General features: G+C 43.5%; 1 protein-coding gene across 2 annotated transcripts in view; it reads right to left on the reverse strand.

Moving 5' to 3' along the window:
* Positions 1 to 18,049, reverse strand: part of LOC118372792 (syndetin-like) — a 260,402-nt gene that overhangs the window by 198,855 nt on the left and 43,498 nt on the right. For both annotated transcript variants that reach the window (XM_052469962.1, XM_052469963.1), the window contains exons 6-9: positions 11,148 to 11,218; positions 10,790 to 10,907; positions 10,270 to 10,305; positions 9,740 to 9,822 (exon numbers count right to left, since the gene is read on the reverse strand). In XM_052469962.1, coding sequence (XP_052325922.1) covers positions 9,740 to 9,822; positions 10,270 to 10,305; positions 10,790 to 10,907; positions 11,148 to 11,218 — 308 coding nt within the window. The remainder of the gene's footprint in view (positions 1 to 9,739; positions 9,823 to 10,269; positions 10,306 to 10,789; positions 10,908 to 11,147; positions 11,219 to 18,049) is intronic.

Genomic DNA, 18,049 nt, shown 5'->3' on the forward strand with positions numbered 1-18,049 from the left:
AGAAAGAGGGGGAATAAGAAAGAGAGAGGCGGGGAATAAGAAAGAGAGAGGCGGGGAATAAGAAAGAGAGAGGCGGGGAATAAGAAAGAGAGAGGTGGGGAATAAGAAAGAGAGAGGTGGGGAATAAGAAAGAGAGAGGTGGGGAATAAGAAAGAGAGAGGTGGGGAATAAGAAAGAGAGAGGTGGGGAATAAGAAAGAGAGAGGCGGGGAATAAGAAAGAGAGAGGCGGGGAATAAGAAAGAGCGAGGCGGGAATAAGAAAGAGCGAGGCGGGGAATAAGAAAGAGCGAGGCGGGAATAAGAAAAGAGAGAGGCGGGGAATAAGAGAGAGCGAGGCGAGGGGGAATAAGAGAGGGGGGAATAAGAAAGAGAGGGGGGAATAAGAAAGAGAGGGAGGTGGGGAATAAGAAAGAGAGAGGGGGAATAAGAAAGAGAGAGGTGGGGAATAAGAAAGAGAGAGTGGGGAATAAGAAAGAGCGAGGCGGGGAATAAGAAAGAGCGAGGCGGGGAATAAGAAAGAGCGGAGGCGGGGAATAAGAAAGAGAGAGAGGGGGGTAAGAAAGAGCGAGGTGGGGAATAAGAAGAGAGAGGTGGGGAATAAGAAAGAGAGGTGGGGAATAAGAAAAGAGAGAGGTGGGGAATAAGAAAGAGAGGTGGGAATAAGAAAGGAAATAAGAAAGAGAGAGGTGGGGAATAAGAAAGAGAGAGGCGGGGAATAAGAAAGAGAGAGGCGGGGAATAAGAAAGAGCGAGGCGGGAATAAGAAAGAGCGAGGAATAAGAAAGAGAGAGGGGGAATAAGAAAGAGCGAGGGGGGAATAAGAAAGAGCGAGGCGGGGGAATAAGAAAGAGCGAGGCGGGGAATAAAGAGAGGGGGAATAAGAAAGAGAGGGGGAATAAGAAAGATAAGAGGAGGGAATAAGAAAGAGAGAGGTGGGGAATAAGAAAGAGAGAGGTGGGGGAATAAGAAAGAGAGGCGGGGAATAAGAAAGAGCGGGGGGGAATAAGAAAGAGAGAGGAGGGGGAATAAGAAAGAGAGAGGGGGGGAAGAAAAGGGGAGAATAAGAAAGAGAGAGGGGGGAATAAGGAATAAGAAAGAGAGGGGGAATAAGAAAAAGAGAGAGGGAGGGAATAAGAAAGAGAGAGGTGGGGAATAAGAAAGAGAGAGGTGGGGGAATAAGAAAGAGAGAGGCGGGGAATAAGAAAGAGAGAGGCGGGGAATAAGAAAGAGAGAGGCGGGGAATAAGAAAGAGAGGGGGGAATAAGAAAGAGGGGGAGAATAAGAAAGAGAGAGGGGGGGAATAAGAAAGAGAGAGGGGGAATAAGAAAGAGAGAGGTGGGGAATAAGAAAGAGAGAGGTGGGGAATAAGAAAGAGAGAGGTGGGGAATAAGAAAGAGCGAGGCGGGGAATAAGAAAGAGCGAGGCGGGGAATAAGAAAGAGCGAGGCGGGAATAAGAAAGAGCGAGGCGGGGAATAAGAGAGAGGGGGGGAATAAGAAAGAGGGGGGGAATAAGAAAGAGAGGGGGGGGAATAAGAAAGAGAGAGGGAGGGAATAAGAAAGAGAGAGGCGGGGAATAAGAAAGAGAGAGGCGGGGGAATAAGAAAGAGAGAGGTGGGGGAATAAGAAAGAGAGAGGCGGGGAATAAGCGGGGAATAAGAAAGAGGGGGAATAAAAAGAGGGGGGGGGGAGAATAAGAAAGAGAGAGGGGGAATAAGAAAGAGAGGGGGAATAAGAAAGAGAGAGGGGGAATAAGAAAGAGAGAGGCGGGAATAAGAAAGAGAGAGGGGGGAATAAGAAAAGAGCGAGGCGGGGAATAAGAAAGAGCGAGGCGGGGAATAAGAGGGGGAATAAGAGAGGGGGAATAAAGAGAGAGGTGGGGAATAAGAAAGGAGAGGGGGGGGGGAATAAGAAAGAGAGAGGGGGGAATAAGAATAAGAAAGAGAGAGGGAGGGAATAAGAAAGAGAGGTGGGAATAAGAAAGAGAGAGGTGGGGAATAAGAAAAGAGAGGGGGAATAAGAAAAGAGAGAGGGGGGGGAATAAGAAAGAGAGAGGTGGGGAATAAGAAAGAGAGAGGCGGGGAATAAGAAAGGGAATAAAAGAGGGGAGAATAAGAAAGAGAGGGGGGGGGAATAAGAAAGAGAGAGGGGGAATAAGAAAAGAGAGAGAGGGGGAATAAGAAAGAGAGAGGTGGGGGTGGGGAATAAGAAAGAGAGAGGCGGGGAATAAGAAAGAGCGAGGCGGGAATAAGAAAGAGCGAGGCGGGGAATAAGAAAGAGCGAGGCGGGAATAAGAAAGAGAGAGGGGGAATAAGAGAGGTGGGGGATAAGAAAGAGAGGTGGGGAATAAGAGAGAGGTGGGGAATAAGAAAGAGAGAGGGGGAATAAGAAAAGAGAGGGGGGAATAGAAAGAAAGAGAGAGGGGGAATAAGAAAAGAGAGAGGTGGGGAATAAGAAAGAGAGAGGTGGGGAATAAGAAAGAGAGAGGCGGGGAATAAGAAAGAGAGAGGTGGGGAATAAGAAAGAGAGAGGCGGGGAATAAGAAAGAGAGAGGTGGGGAATAAGAAAGAGAGAGGTGGGGAATAAGAAAGAGAGAGGTGGGGAATAAGAAAGAGAGAGGTGGGGAATAAGAAAGAGAGAGGTGGGGAATAAGAAAGAGAGAGGTGGGGAATAAGAAAGAGAGAGGTGGGGAATAAGAAAGAGAGAGGTGGGGAATAAGAAAGAGAGAGGTGGGGAATAAGAAAAGAGAGGTAAGAAAAGAGGGGGGAATAAGAAAGAGAGAGGTGGGGAATAAGAAAGAGAGAGGTGGGGAATAAGAAAGAGAGAGGTGGGGAATAAGAAAGAGAGAGGTGGGGAATAAGAAAAGAGGTGGGGAATAAGAAAGAGAGAGGTGGGGAATAAGAAAGAGAGAGGTGGGGAATAAGAAAAGAGAGGGGGAATAAGAAAGAGAGAGGTGGGGAATAAGAAAAGAGAGGTGGGGAATAAGAAAGAGAGAGGTGGGGAATAAGAAAGAGAGAGGTGGGGAATAAGAAAGAGAGAGGTGGGGAATAAGAAAGAGAGAGGCGGGGAATAAGAAAGAGAGAGGGGGGAATAAGAGGGGGAATAAAGAGAGAGGGGGGAATAAGAAGAGAGAGGGGGGAATAAGAAGAGAATAAGAAAGAGAGGGGGGAATAAGAAAGAGAGGGGGGGAATAAGAAAGAGAGAGGTGGGGAATAAGAAAGAGAGAGGTGGGGAATAAGAAAGAGAGAGGTGGGGAATAAGAAAGAGAGAGGTGGGGAATAAGAAAGAGAGAGGTGGGGAATAAGAAAGAGAGAGGTGGGGAATAAGAAAGAGAGAGGTGGGGAATAAGAAAGAGAGAGGTGGGGAATAAGAAAGAGAGAGGTGGGGAATAAGAAAGAGAGAGGTGGGGAATAAGAAAGAGAGAGGTGGGGAATAAGAAAGAGACAGGTGGGGAATAAGAAAGAGACAGGTGGGGAATAAGAAAGAGGTGGGGAATAAGAAAGAGAGAGGTGGGGAATAAGAAAGAGAGAGGTGGGGAATAAGAAAGAGAGAGGGGGGGAATAAGAAAGAGAGAGGGGGGGAATAAGAAAGAGAGAGGGGGGGAATAAGAAAGAGAGGGGGGGAATAAGAAAGAGAGGGGGGAATAAGAAAGAGAGAGGGGGAATAAGAAAGAGAGAGGGGGGGAATAAGAAAGAGAGAGGGGGGGAATAAGAAAGAGAGAGGTGGGGAATAAGAAAGAGAGAGGTGGGGAATAAGAAACAGAGAGGGGTGGAATAAGAAAGAGAGAGGGGTGGAATAAGAAAGAGAGAGGGGGGAATAAGAAAGAGAGAGGGGGGAATAAGAAAGAGAGAGGGGGAATAAGAAAGAGAGAGGGGGGGAATAAGAAAGAGAGAGGTGGGGAATAAGAAACAGAGAGGGGTGGAATAAGAAAGAGAGAGGGGTGGAATAAGAAAGAGAGAGGGGGAATAAGAAAGAGAGAGGGGGAATAAGAAAGAGAGAGGGGGGAATAAGAAAGAGAAGGGGGGATAAGAAAGAGAGAGGGGGGATAAGAAAGAGAGGGGGGGAATAAGAAAGACAGAGGGGGGAATAAGAAAGAGAGAGGGGGGAATAAGAAAGAGGGAGATTAAGAAAAGGAGGGGGATATTTTTTTTCACCTTTATTTAACCAGGTAAGCCAGTTGAGAACAAGTTCTCATTTACAACTGCGACATGGCCAAGATTAAGCAAAGCAGTGTGAAAAACAACAACACCGAGTTACACATAAACAAACAGTCAATAACAGAAAAGAAAAATAGAAAAAAAATAGAAAAATCTATGTAGTGTGTGCAAATGTAGAAGAGTAGGGAGGTAGGCAATAAGTAGGCCCTAGAGGTGAAAATAATTACAATATGCATTAATACTGGTGTGACTGATGTGCAGATGATGATGTGCAAGTAGAGATACTGGGGTGCAAAAGAGCAAGAGGGTAAGTAATACTATGGGGATGAGGTAGTTGGATGGGCTATTTACAGATTAGCTGTGTACAGGTACAATGACCAGTAAGCTGCTCCGACAGTTGATGCTTAAAGTTAGAGAAGGAGATAAAATCTTCCGAGATTTTCGCAATTCGTTCCAGTCATTGGCAGCAGAGAACTGGAAGGAAAGGCAGCTAAAGGAAGTGTTGGCTTTGGGGATGACCAGTGAAATATACCTGCTGGAGGGCGTGCTACGGGTGGGTGTTGCTATGGTGACCAGTGAGCTGAGATAAGGCGGGGCTTTACCTAGCAAAAACTTTCTAGATGACCTAGAAACAATGGGTTTGGCGACGAATATGAAGCGAGTTCCAGCCAATGAGAGCATACAGGTCGCAGTGGTGGGTAGTATATGGGGTTTTGGTGACAAAACGGGTGGCACTGTGATAGACTACATCCAGTTTGCTGAGTAGAGTGCTGGGGGCTATTTTGTAAATGACATCGCCGAAGTCAAGGATCGGTAGGATAGTTTCTGAATAAGAAAGAGAGAAAGAGATGAGGGAATGAGAGAGAGAAAGAAAGAGGATGAGAGAGTGAGAGACAATGACAGATAGGGTATTAAAGAGAGCGAAAAACAGTGAGAATGCATGCTGACGCCCCCACCCACGGGGATAGCCTAATTATATAATGTCAGGCCATTATCTATGTCCGTGGCGTATCGATTGATGGTAGTACCACCAGTTTCATCTGCTGGTACGTGCAACCTTGCTGATCACACACAGCAGTCTGTCGCTAATTCAAATACCACTGCTTTATTGTTGTTGCACACCAACGCACACTGGAAAGGGGGAGAGGGGGGAGAGGGGGTGGAAAGGGGTGGAGAGGGGTGGAGAGGGGGTGGAGAGGGAGGAGAGGTGGAGAGGGGTGGAGAGGGGTGGAGAGGGGTGGAGAGGGGGGAGAGGGGTGGAGAGGGATGGAGAGGGGGGAGAGGGGTGGAGAGGGATGGAGGGGGGGAGAGGGTGGAAAGGGGTGGAGAGGGGTGGAGAGGGGTGGAGGGGGAGAGGGGTGGAAGGGGGAGAGGGGTGGAGAGGGGTGGAGAGGGGTGGAGGGGTGGAGAGGGGGGGGGGGAGAGGGGTGGAGAGGGGGGAGAGGGGGGGGAGAGGGGTGGAGAGGGGTGGAGGGGTGGGGGGGGAGAGGGGTGGAGAGAGGGGAGAGATGAGTCTGGCCCTGGTAAAACGGTCATTAAGTACCCTAACCATGCTTTTTCACAAGTCTGAACACGAACCCTGTCCGTCCGTCTGTCTGGCGGGTCTTCAGTACATGACAAAACATACATTATCACACTAATGGTTTTAAAGCCCACAATATGAGACGGTTTGAACCCATTAGCAAATGTCCATTTACTGTCCGTAAAACACAGAAGTTTTGGGATGGAAAAAGGGGTGGAATTTATAATCCACAGTTAAAAGCCTGTACAGTTCAATTCTGTTGAAAGCTACTTTAATTCCAGCACTTTCTCTGAGCAGCAACCATAAACCTTTTAAAAGCATCAATGAGCGCTGTAGGCTGTGGCACGTCAGTAAAAAATGTTTTTATGTTTGGACTTTCTTTTATACAATGCATGTTTTCATTGCTTGGTTGTATATAAATTAATTGGTTTTCTTTAAAAAAAAAGTTGGATGTGTCTGACTCAATTATTCAACAAGGTTGTTCTGACTCTCAGGCCTATAATGCGCTACTGTCGTGTCAAATCCTCGCCAACCTGGCATGGTATAATTTGATACAGAATCTTTTCTTCATTTACAGACTAATCAACACTGATCATGCTCAGTCCTGGCCGATATGCCGCCTTGCAAAGTAGAATAGTAGCCTAGGCTATACAGTGTCGGCCCACAAGGCACTTTTATGAATGCCCGTGTGTTAGCCGAATGTTTGTAAAACAGTCAATCCCTGTCATTTGGTTACATTAATTTCTGTTAATGCATGTACTAATTACAGTAATTTACCGTTCTCATTCTCGGCGTGGAAACATTGTTGCAGGGTTCACAACCTGCTACACTTGTGAGAAACAAGTTTAGGTTTATTTCTTACCCTCATTTACGAGCTCCATGTGAGCAATGAGCATATGTCTGGCTTCTCTGTCCTGTTAATGTTGACGGAGTGCTCATCTGAACACGCATAGAAGTACCCAGCCTGCATCTCACAAATGTCAAATGCAGGAAAGTGCCTACATCAGGCGGTGTCAGAGGAAGGCCCTAATTGTCAAACACTCCAGCCACCCTAGTCATAGACTGTTCTCTCTGCTACCGCACGGCAAGCGGTACCGGAGTGCCAAGTCTAGGTCCAATGCATTGCTCCTCCCCTCCCTTCTACTCTCTGTTACTAGCAATGCAGTCACTTTAATAACTCTACCTACATGTACATATTACCTCGACACCCCTGTATATAGCCTCCACATTGACTCTGTACCGGTACCCCCTGTATATAGCCTCCACATTGACTCTGTACCGGTACCCCCTGTATATAGCCTCCACATTGACTCTGTACCGGTACCCCCTGTATATAGCCTCCACATTGACTCTGTACCGGTACCCCCTGTATATAGCCTCCACATTGACTCTGTACCGGTACCCCTGTATATAGCCTCCACATTGACTCTGTACCGGTACCCCTGTATATAGCCTCCACATTGACTCTGTACCGGTACCCCCTGTATATAGCCTCCACATGGACTCTGTACCGGTACCCCCTGTATATAGCCTCCACATGGACTCTGTACCGGTACCCCCTGTATATAGCCTCCACATGGACTCTGTACCGGTACCCCCTGTATATAGCCTCCACATTGACTCTGTACCGGTACCCCCTGTATATAGCCTCCACATTGACTCTGTACCCCCTGTATATAGCCTCCACATGGACTCTGTACCGGTACCCCCTGTATATAGCCTCCACATTGACTCTGTACCGGTACCCCCTGTATATAGCCTCCACATGGACTCTGTACCGGTACCCCCTGTATATAGCCTCCACATGGACTCTGTACCGGTACCCCCTGTATATAGCCTCCACATTGACTCTGTACCGGTACCCCCTGTATATAGCCTCCACATGGACTCTGTACTGGTACCCCTGTATATAGCCTCCACATGGACTCTGTACCGGTGACCCCCTGTATATAGCCTCCACATTGACTCTGTACCGGTACCCCCTGTATATAGCCTCCACATTGACTCTGTACCCCCTGTATATAGCCTCCACATTGACTCTGTACCCCCTGTATATAGTCTCCACATTGACTCCGTACCGGTACCCCCTGTATATAGCCTCCACATGGACTCTGTACCGGTACCCCCTGTATATAGCCTCCACATGGACTCTGTACCGGTACCCCCTGTATATAGCCTCCACATGGACTCTGTACCGGTACCCCCTGTATATAGCCTCCACATGGACTCTGTACCGGTACCCCCTGTATATAGCCTCCACATGGACTCTGTACCGGTACCCCCTGTATATAGCCTCCACATGGACTCTGTACCGGTACCCCCTGTATATAGCCTCCACATTGACTCTATACCGGTACCCCTGTATATAGCCTCCACATTGACTCTGTACCGGTACCCCTGTATATAGCCTCCACATGGACTCTGTTCCGGTACCCCTGTACATAGCCTCCACATTGACTCTGTACCGGTACCCCCTGTATATAGCCTCCACATTGACTCTGTACCGGTACCCCCTGTATATAGCCTCCACATTGACTCTGTACCGGTACCCCCTGTATATAGCCTCCACATTGACTCTGTACCGGTACCCCTGTATATAGCCTCCACATTGACTCTGTACCGGTACCCCTGTATATAGCCTCCACATTGACTCTGTACCGGTACCCCCTGTATATAGCCTCCACATTGACTCTGTACCGGTACCCCCTGTATATAGCCTCCACATTGACTTGACTCTAGCCTCCACATTGACCGGTACCCCTGTATATAGCCTCCACATTGACTCTGTACCGGTACCCCTGTATATAGCCTCCACATTGACTCTGTACCGGTACCCCCTGTATATAGCCTCCACATGGACTCTGTACCGGTACCCCCTGTATATAGCCTCCACATGGACTCTGTACCGGTACCCCCTGTATATAGCCTCCACATGACTCTGTACTGGTACCCCCCTGTATATAGCCTCCACATTGACTCTGTACCGGTACCCCCTGTATATAGCCTCCACATTGACTCTGTACCGGTACCCCCTGTATATAGCCTCCACATTGACTCTGTACCGGTACCCCCTGTATATAGCCTCCACATTGACTCTGTACCGGTACCCCCTGTATATAGCCTCCACATTGACTCTGTACCGGTACCCCCTGTATATAGCCTCCACATTGACTCTGTACCGGTACCCCCTGTATATAGCCTCCACATTGACTCTGTACCGGTACCCCCTGTATATAGCCTCCACATTGACTCTGTACCGGTACCCCCTGTATATAGCCTCCACATTGACTCTGTACCGGTACCCCCTGTATATAGCCTCCACATTGACTCTGTACCGGTACCCCCTGTATATAGTCTCCACATTGACTCTGTACCGGTACCCCCTGTATATAGTCTCCACATTGACTCTGTACCGGTACCCCCTGTATATAGCCTCCACATTGACTCTGTACCAGTACCCCCTGTATATAGCCTCCACATTGACTCTGTACCGGTACCCCCTGTATATAGCCTCCACATTGACTCTGTACCGGTACCCCCTGTATATAGCCTCCACATTGACTCTGTACCGGTACCCCCTGTATATAGCCCCACTATTGTTATTTTACTGCTGCTCTTTAATTATCTCTTACTTTTTTTGTGTATTTTCTGCATTGTTGGTTAAAGGCTTGTAAGTAAGCATTTCACTGTATTCGGCGCATGTGACAGATTGAATTTGATTTGAGTAGTTGGAATCTTAACATACCTTATGCAGCTGTAGTGTTTGAATGTGCTGTAGTAGGTGGAATCTTAACATACCTTATGCAGCTGTATTGTTTGAATGTGCTGTAGTAGTTGGAATCTTAACATACCTTATGCAGCTGTATTGTTTGAATGTGCTGTAGTAGCTGGAATCTTAACATACCTTATGCAGCTGTAGTGTTTGAATGAGCTGTAGTAGCTGGAATCTTAACATACCTTATGCAGCTGTATTGTTTGAATGTGCTGTAGTAGTTGGAATCTTAACATACCTTATGCAGCTGTAGTGTTTGAATGTGCTGTAGTAGCTGGAATCTTAACATACCTTATGCAGCTGTAGTGTTTGAATGTGCTGGCAGCCTTCTGACATTCCAGACACAACTGGATGGCACCAGGATAGTCCTCCTCCTACAGGACAGAGAGAGACACAAACTAAAAACGAGAATATCAGACATTAAACAAACTCTGTCAAACATATTTAGGTTGGTTAAAGACTAGGTCTAACTTCCTGATTAGTACATATTTTGGTGTATACAAGAATACACAAACATATTGTGTTGAAGTAGGCCAGAGTGAAAAAAAGTTTGGTAACCACTACTGTTACTACTGTATGTAGCTTGGTCTTGGTGGGATAACTCAGAGCGTCAGATCCTATGGGCTACAACTAAATACTTCTCATTTGTATATCTGTCGCTAGCCTTACAATCTACTGAAATCTATAGCGACAGCAGCAGGAATGAATCTAGGATGGTCTGCCATTACAAATGGGATTCAGGGATTAATGACGATCTGGATTTAATAACCAAGCTTCATCTAAACGCAGCTTCCTAGAGCACCCGTGCGTGAGTCTCTTACCTCCAGCATCTCACTGAGTCGAACATCAGTCCTTTGCTGTAAAACAACAAGCAAAACAGTTAAAGGAATACTTCTGGATTTTGGCAATTGGCCCTTTACCTACTTACTCAGAGTCAGATGAACTCGTGGATACTATTTTTATGTCTCTGTGTGCAGTTTGAAGTAAGTTGTTAACTAGCACAACTGCTAACTAGCGTTAGCGAAATGACGAGGTCTTGTTAAGATTATGCTAACGTTAGTTAGCATTGGCTCACCAACTACCTCTAACTTCCTTCATACTGGACAGAGACATAAAAATGGTATACACAAGTGTATCTACTTCCTCAGAGTCTAATGAAGGGCCTCATTGACAAAATCCCTAAGTATCCACTTAAGAATGATCATCATTATCAAGAACCACAACCTAAATGATGAGCCTCAATTAGGAAATAAGTAACATCCCACAACTGAATTGTGTTGCATGTAGATATCCATATGTCTGTATCAGGATTTAAAGCAACAAGGTGACTTGGACAGTTACCAGGGTCTTGATGGTCCTCAGTGACTTCAGCAGCCCTGTGAGCAGGTGTCTCCTCCTCTGATTGGCTAGGAGCCCCAGGCTGGCCTCGGTGAAGTCCTCCTTTGAAATACTCAGCTGCCTGGAACCAGGAAGTGACATCATGAAACATTTACCATCCGGGCACAGTTCTGCTGGAGTAGTCTCAAAATGCTTCGCAACTCTGACTGAACTGAAGTACAGGTAAACTTGTTGTACATGTGCACAGTGGGAATGATATTAATTATCAGGGTCAAGGCTGAGAGGAAAATTCAACCCCAAGCATCCCCAATGGAAGAGAACTAGCTTTGAGAGGGAGGGTGGGTCACATCTGAGTACTTACCTCCTAGCATTGGTGCAAATCACTGCAGCCAGCTGTAGATTGGTTTGTAATGACGTCACCCTCTCCAACTCCTGCAGAAAACAAGAGATCCATTCACATTGAGTGACCAAAGTTACTCTTTCTTTAACAGTCCACTCTGCACATGGTAAAATGTTACGGTACAGAAGATAACAATTGAGTTGAACGCTAGCTGGAATAGGACTGTGTATAATAAAGGGTCACTGTAACTTTTAAAGTCAGTTGAATAGTCTCATCTGCTCCAGTTTCCTGTGAGCCCCATCTGTCACTAATGGGGTGAATCAGGGAGAATCATTCCCCCACACAGGGTACGAAACGTTCTTCATTTTCTCTTGCGCACCCCACTGTGACCCATGAGAAAACACCACGCCACATTCTCCTCCATCCATTGTCTCTATTCGGTACCAGTGCCTCACTGGCAAAGGCTTCAACATATCAACCCTAAAGTGTGTGTTTGTGCATGAGTGTGTCATAATATCAAAAACACAAACATTCAGAGAGAAATGGAAGAGTTCTGTAATGGAAAGAGGAAATGAGTGGTTTTACATGGAAAAGGCCAACCCAACAACGACCTCTCAAAGAACGAACATGCCCTCAGCTACTGTGGAGTCACTGAATAGTGATATTCTGACTTGTTTTTTGAAGAGCCAGCTGTCATCGCCTTGAGGTGAGAGCGCACGCTAACTAACCTCATCTTAGGCGAACATTATTGGGGCTGGTCAAAGACTCAAAGAGGCAGCTGTCAGAGAAAGACAACACACCCTGTTATGTTTTTTTTTTTGTATGTATGTATTTTTATTCAAGTTTTACAGCATGTACATCAATGTAAGTACAAAGAATACTGTCATGTTAAAAACAACTATTTGGTGAGGGAATACGAGGTGGAAAATTGATTCAGCACAGTAGATAAAGAGGGGCAAACAGAGAAACGGCTCTTACGTCAGAACAGGCGTCTAAACAAACAATCCCATTCAAACTGGATAGAGAATAGCCTCCTGGCTGGCTTGATCAGTTGACATAAAACAAGTCACAAACAACTCCTAGTTTAAGGGCATGGATGCTGTTACCCTCATGTAGTGAGGGACATAAGGCCTACTGCTACATGCAAGTGGACACGACTCAGGCTGTACCCAAACTAACCTCTCCCAGATCAACTGAATGACCATACACCATCAAACATAATGCAGATCCGTGTTGCCAGCAGAATCAGCCTCTGAGGCTGACTAGACACTTCATTTTCAACCCGTCTAAACCTTTTCTTTTTGTACAACAATTCAGCTTTTAGCTGCAAATGTGTACTATATCAAATAACCCTTATGCAGTATAGTAGGCCTGACATGATGAGCAATAGAGTTGCTGTAGTTGAACAGTATGAATGTAGTATTTTCAGAGCAAGTTAAACAACATGCATTAGTAATGCTGAACAAATCGTGTCCTTGGACGTGCCCTTGCCCAAAGGGCAGAGTGGCAGCTCTGCTGAGTCACTGAGAATTAAGAACTAGTGACTCACCGCGGCACAGTCGCATCATTAGTGAGACCGACCAGTAAGCCAAGTTTCTCGCTAATACCCAGGCCAGTGGCCCGAAATCCCATTGTAAAACCTGAAGCTAGCTACAGCTCTCGGGTCTCGCCTGCACCCCAATGGCAGACAAGGTTAAGGCCTTAAGTTAGAAAACTTCCTAGCATGACAATTGGGTTTTCAGTGGTATAATTTGTGTCTGTGAAAGAAGCAGTGTGTGTGTGGAATGCAAGCTAAACACAGAAAAACAGCAGAAACCTATCACACACACCTAAAATGTACTTCCTGACTGAGCAAATGGAAGCCGTAGCCCAACAGCCGGTCCTTTCACAGCCCTTTGCGCTAGAATGGCTGAGACACACGACAAGGGGTCTCTACTATAGAGTTTACACATCTTTCTAACCATTTATACCTCTGTTTGGAGACACATCTATCTAGCTGATCCAGCAGATCTGATAAAACATCCCCATCGGGTTACAAAGACAGAGACACACACAGCAGCCTGGGGATTAACACATGACCTCTACCCTATCTCCCATCCTCCCAGGAGTAAACATGTCTGTTAGCAAGCTGACAACCACAGCAGCAGATGTTTTATTTGATTTGTTTAACTAGGCAAGTCAGTTAAGAACAAATTCTCATTTACAATGACGGCCTAGGAACAGTGGGTTAACTGTCTTGTTCAGGGGCAGAATGACCGATTTTTACCTTGTCAGCTCTGGGATTTGACCTAGCAACCTTTCAGTTACTGGCCCAACGCTCTAACCGCCCCAAGAAGATACTGTAGCTTCTAAAAACACAGTGGTGCAAAAGGCCAATTCAACCCCTCAGAATACTATGATATAGGTAGAAGTGGCAATACTACATTTCTCAAGCGACCCAGGACCTGGGTGGAAATGGAAGATGAGATTTGATGGGAAGCAAATGACACTCGACGGGCTGTTCACCATTCGGCTGTACTCCTAAAGTGGTGAACTGCATCCCAGTGGTGTAGTGGAGGGTATACCCAGGTACACACCGCATACCCACTTATTTTTCAGTGGGCATTACGTATACTCACTTCTTAATCCCCACTGATATGTATCAAAGTAGTGTGGTGGAAGTACACGCCGTATCAATTAATAAGACAGATCAGAATGTTCAGCTTAAAACATTTGATTATTTCTTCACATTTTAGGCACAGCAATGTGCACACGGCAGTAGGCCTATGGTGGGATTTTGGCTATAGACTGCTTTGAAGCAAGCTAAGACACACGTCATAATAGGAAGTAAAACATCCAGGTTTCAAACAATTAAGGAACAATATAGTGATGCTAATGATAGACCTAACCGTCTTCTGGTAGATGGAAAGGCTTTCCCAACAACCTTCTCTATTAAATGTTTACTAGCTACAAAGTAGCCTATCCCAACTGGTCAGAATGATATCATGAATATATGCGTCAATCCAGAGGTAATTTCTTTTGAAATCTCTATCTCATGTGACAGAAACAGCTAACCAAACAACAGAGCTAGGTGTCTGCACACTTGAATTAAAAGGGTAAAAAAGTCATTTCTTAGATTTTCCCAAGACCTCAAAAATGGTCTCCTGATGTGGTTCAACCATTGTTGTTGAGTTAGAACATACGTTTTTGTTGTTTTTATATAACTTACGTTTCAATAGTAAGCCTACTATTAGCCTACTGCACAGTACAGCTTGGGTTGGACTGACTGTGAAAGCCCAATATGGGATTCACCATTTTAGGTCATTCAGAGTGTATGTCACTGTTTCTCATAGAACTTATCATGCCGGGTGGGCCGTTTGAGATGTTTGGACAGAGTAACTGTTCTATATTCATGCCACCGCCCCCAACACACTACACACTGGATCCTGTCCCATTCAAATAAATGGTTGTGGGGGGAAATGTGACTGCTCAGAAAAATGTGTCTGCAATCAAAAACAGCACACACATACACACTCCGTTCTCCAATCTACCCTCCAAGAAGGGCGAGAGATCGTGTTTAATTACAGTTCAAAGTAGCTAGCTGCTCAGTTTACCAAAAATCACACTTTTTTGGCCAATTACATTTACACAGGTGCTGCCAGCAGTAGACAATCTACAGACAGAATACAGACACACAGTCAACATACACAATATAAATACAGTAAACATAAAACCATTTACTTTATTTTATACTTGACCCTAAGCATGATGGGATGTTAATTGCTTAATCAACTCCGGACCACACCAGTGCAAGCACCTGCTTTTAATACACTTTGTATCAACTACTCAACAGTTAACATTATTGTCAAGTTACCTGTATCTATAGATGAAGAGGGAGGAATAGAGCACATAGTGCTGTTCAGAGGTGTACATAGTGCTAATGCAGTATAGGGCAGTTATTAGTATTACAGGTCATTGATGGAAGGTGCAGTGACCAACTCAATGCAAAGTCTATTACTCCCCATGAGCCCGATAGCCTGTTGGTGAGGGCCACAGCACCAACAGGGAAGACAAATCACTAATAGCAACATCTATGGCGGGTAAGTGCTGGGACCGAAAAATGTCCAAGTCCATTTCATTCCTTTGTCAGCATTGTATTACCTGACAACATATCGGGGGGTAATTCATTAGGATACAGGCTATGACTCTGGTACCAATCTCTTTCTCCCTGACAATCTCCCGCTCTCTCAGACATTGGCTAGTTTGGAAACTCAATTATAGGGCTTCTGTTTTAAGTTGGCCGATAAGCATCGCGTTAGGGCAGCTCCCATTTTACATCACCAATCAAGGTCTTTCAACTATATATCAAGCTGTGATGGCTCCATCACATCTGGAGCCGAGGATAAGGTTCAGCCAACACCTCACGGCTTTAACAGACCTCCTAGCCACTCTCAAAGGGCGACTAGGAGGGCGAAATGACACGTCAAGCAATCTTTCCTTAGCCTGAGACTTAAACTGACAGTTACCATGGATCCCCTAACATCACACTGTTGATTCGGTATTGACTGGAGAGGCTGAAACACACAGAACACATCACGGGTGAATGGGCTGGCAGTACCGGTCATGATAAATGTGGCACCCGCTGCTTCAGTGTCACTGCAGGTGTCCGGGGTGTCGGCCTAACCACGACCCTGACCTTTACGTCTGGCTATCCCCACAGGGGGAAGAGCAGAATCCACTCAGGACAAGCTACAGCAGCAGGACAGTGGGGGGGGTCAAACTGCTGTCACCACATGCCATTAATCTACATGTAAACTATATCTCATTACTTACTATCACGCATAGCTAGACTACATATCGCCATACAAACATATATTACCTATATAATATCATAGCTAGACAACATATCGCCATACAAACAATATATAATACCTACATAATATAACATGGCTAGACTGCATATCTCTATGCAAATTACATAATATAATACCTATACTACATATCGCCATACACATGACATAATACCTAAATATTATAGCTAGACTACATATCACTATACAAATTATATTATATAATACCTATATAAAGTTCCCCACCTCTTTAAGGAATACCTAGGATAGGATAAAGTAATCCTTCTCACCCCCCCCCCTTAAAAGATTTAGATGCACTATTGTAAAGTGGCTGTTCCACTGGATGTCATAAGGTGAATGCACCAATTTGTAAGTCGCTCTGGATAAGAGCGTCTGCTAAATGACTTAAATGTAATGTAAATGTAAATATAATATTATAGCTGGACTACATATCACTATACAAATTATATAATATCTATATAATATTATAGCTAGACTACATATCACTATACAAATTATATAATACCTATATAATATTATAGCTAGACTACATATCACTATACAAATTATATAATAACTATATAATATTATAGCTAGACTACATATCACTATACAAATTATATAATATAATACCTATATAATATTATAGCTAGACTACATATCACTATGCAAATTACATAATATAATACCTACACTACATATCGCCATATAAATTATATAATACCTGTACTACATATCGCCATACACATGACATAATACCTAAATATTATAGCTAGACTACATATCACTATACAAATTATATAATAACTATATAATATTATAGCTAGACTACATATCTCTATGCAAATTACATAATATAATACCTATATAATATTATAGCTAGACTACATATCACTATACAAATTATATAATATAATACCTATATAATATTATAGCTAGACTACATATCACTATACAAATTATATAATATAATACCTATATAATATTATAGCTAGACTACATATCACTATACAAATTATATAATAACTATATAATATTATAGCTAGACTACATATCTCTATGCAAATTACATAATATAATACCTACACTACATATCGCCATATAAATTATATAATACCTATACTACATATCGCCATACACATGACATAATACCTAAATATTATAGCTAGACTACATATCACTATACAAATTATATTATATAATACCTATATAATATTATAGCTGGACTACATATCACTATACAAATTATATTATATAATACCTATACTACATATCGCCATACACATGACATAATACCTAAATATTATAGCTAGACTACATATCACTATACAAATTATATAATAACTATATAATATAATACCTACACTACATATCGCCATATAAATTATATAATACCTACACTACATATCACTATACAAATTATATTATATAATACCTGTACTACATATCGCCATACACATGACATAATACCTAAATATTATAGCTAGACTACATATCACTATACAAATTATATAATATAATACCTATACTACATATCGCCATACACATGACATAATACCTAAATATTATAGCTAGACTACATATCACTATACAAATTATATAATATAATACCTATACTACATATCGCCATATAAATTATATAATACCTAAATATTATAGCTAGACTACATATCACTATACAAATTATATTATAATACCTATATAATATTATAGCTTTTTTTTCTACTGTGTTATTGACTTGCTAATTGTTTACTCCATGTGTAACTCTGTGTTGTCTGTTCACACTGCTATGCTTTATCTTGGCCAGGTCGCAGTTGCAAATGAGAACTTGTTCTCAACTAGCCTACCTGGTTAAATAAAGGTGAAATAAAAAATAAATAAAAATAGCTAGACTACATATCACTATACAAATTATATTATATAATACCTATACTATATATCGCCATACACATGACATAATACCTAAATATTATAGCTAGACTACATATCACTATACAAATTATATTATAATACCTATATAATATTATAGCTAGACTACATATCACTATACAAATTATATTATATAATACCTATACTACATATCGCCATACACAT

This window comes from Oncorhynchus keta, chromosome 19, assembly GCF_023373465.1.
Source record: "Oncorhynchus keta strain PuntledgeMale-10-30-2019 chromosome 19, Oket_V2, whole genome shotgun sequence".
Taxonomy (NCBI): domain Eukaryota; kingdom Metazoa; phylum Chordata; class Actinopteri; order Salmoniformes; family Salmonidae; genus Oncorhynchus; species Oncorhynchus keta.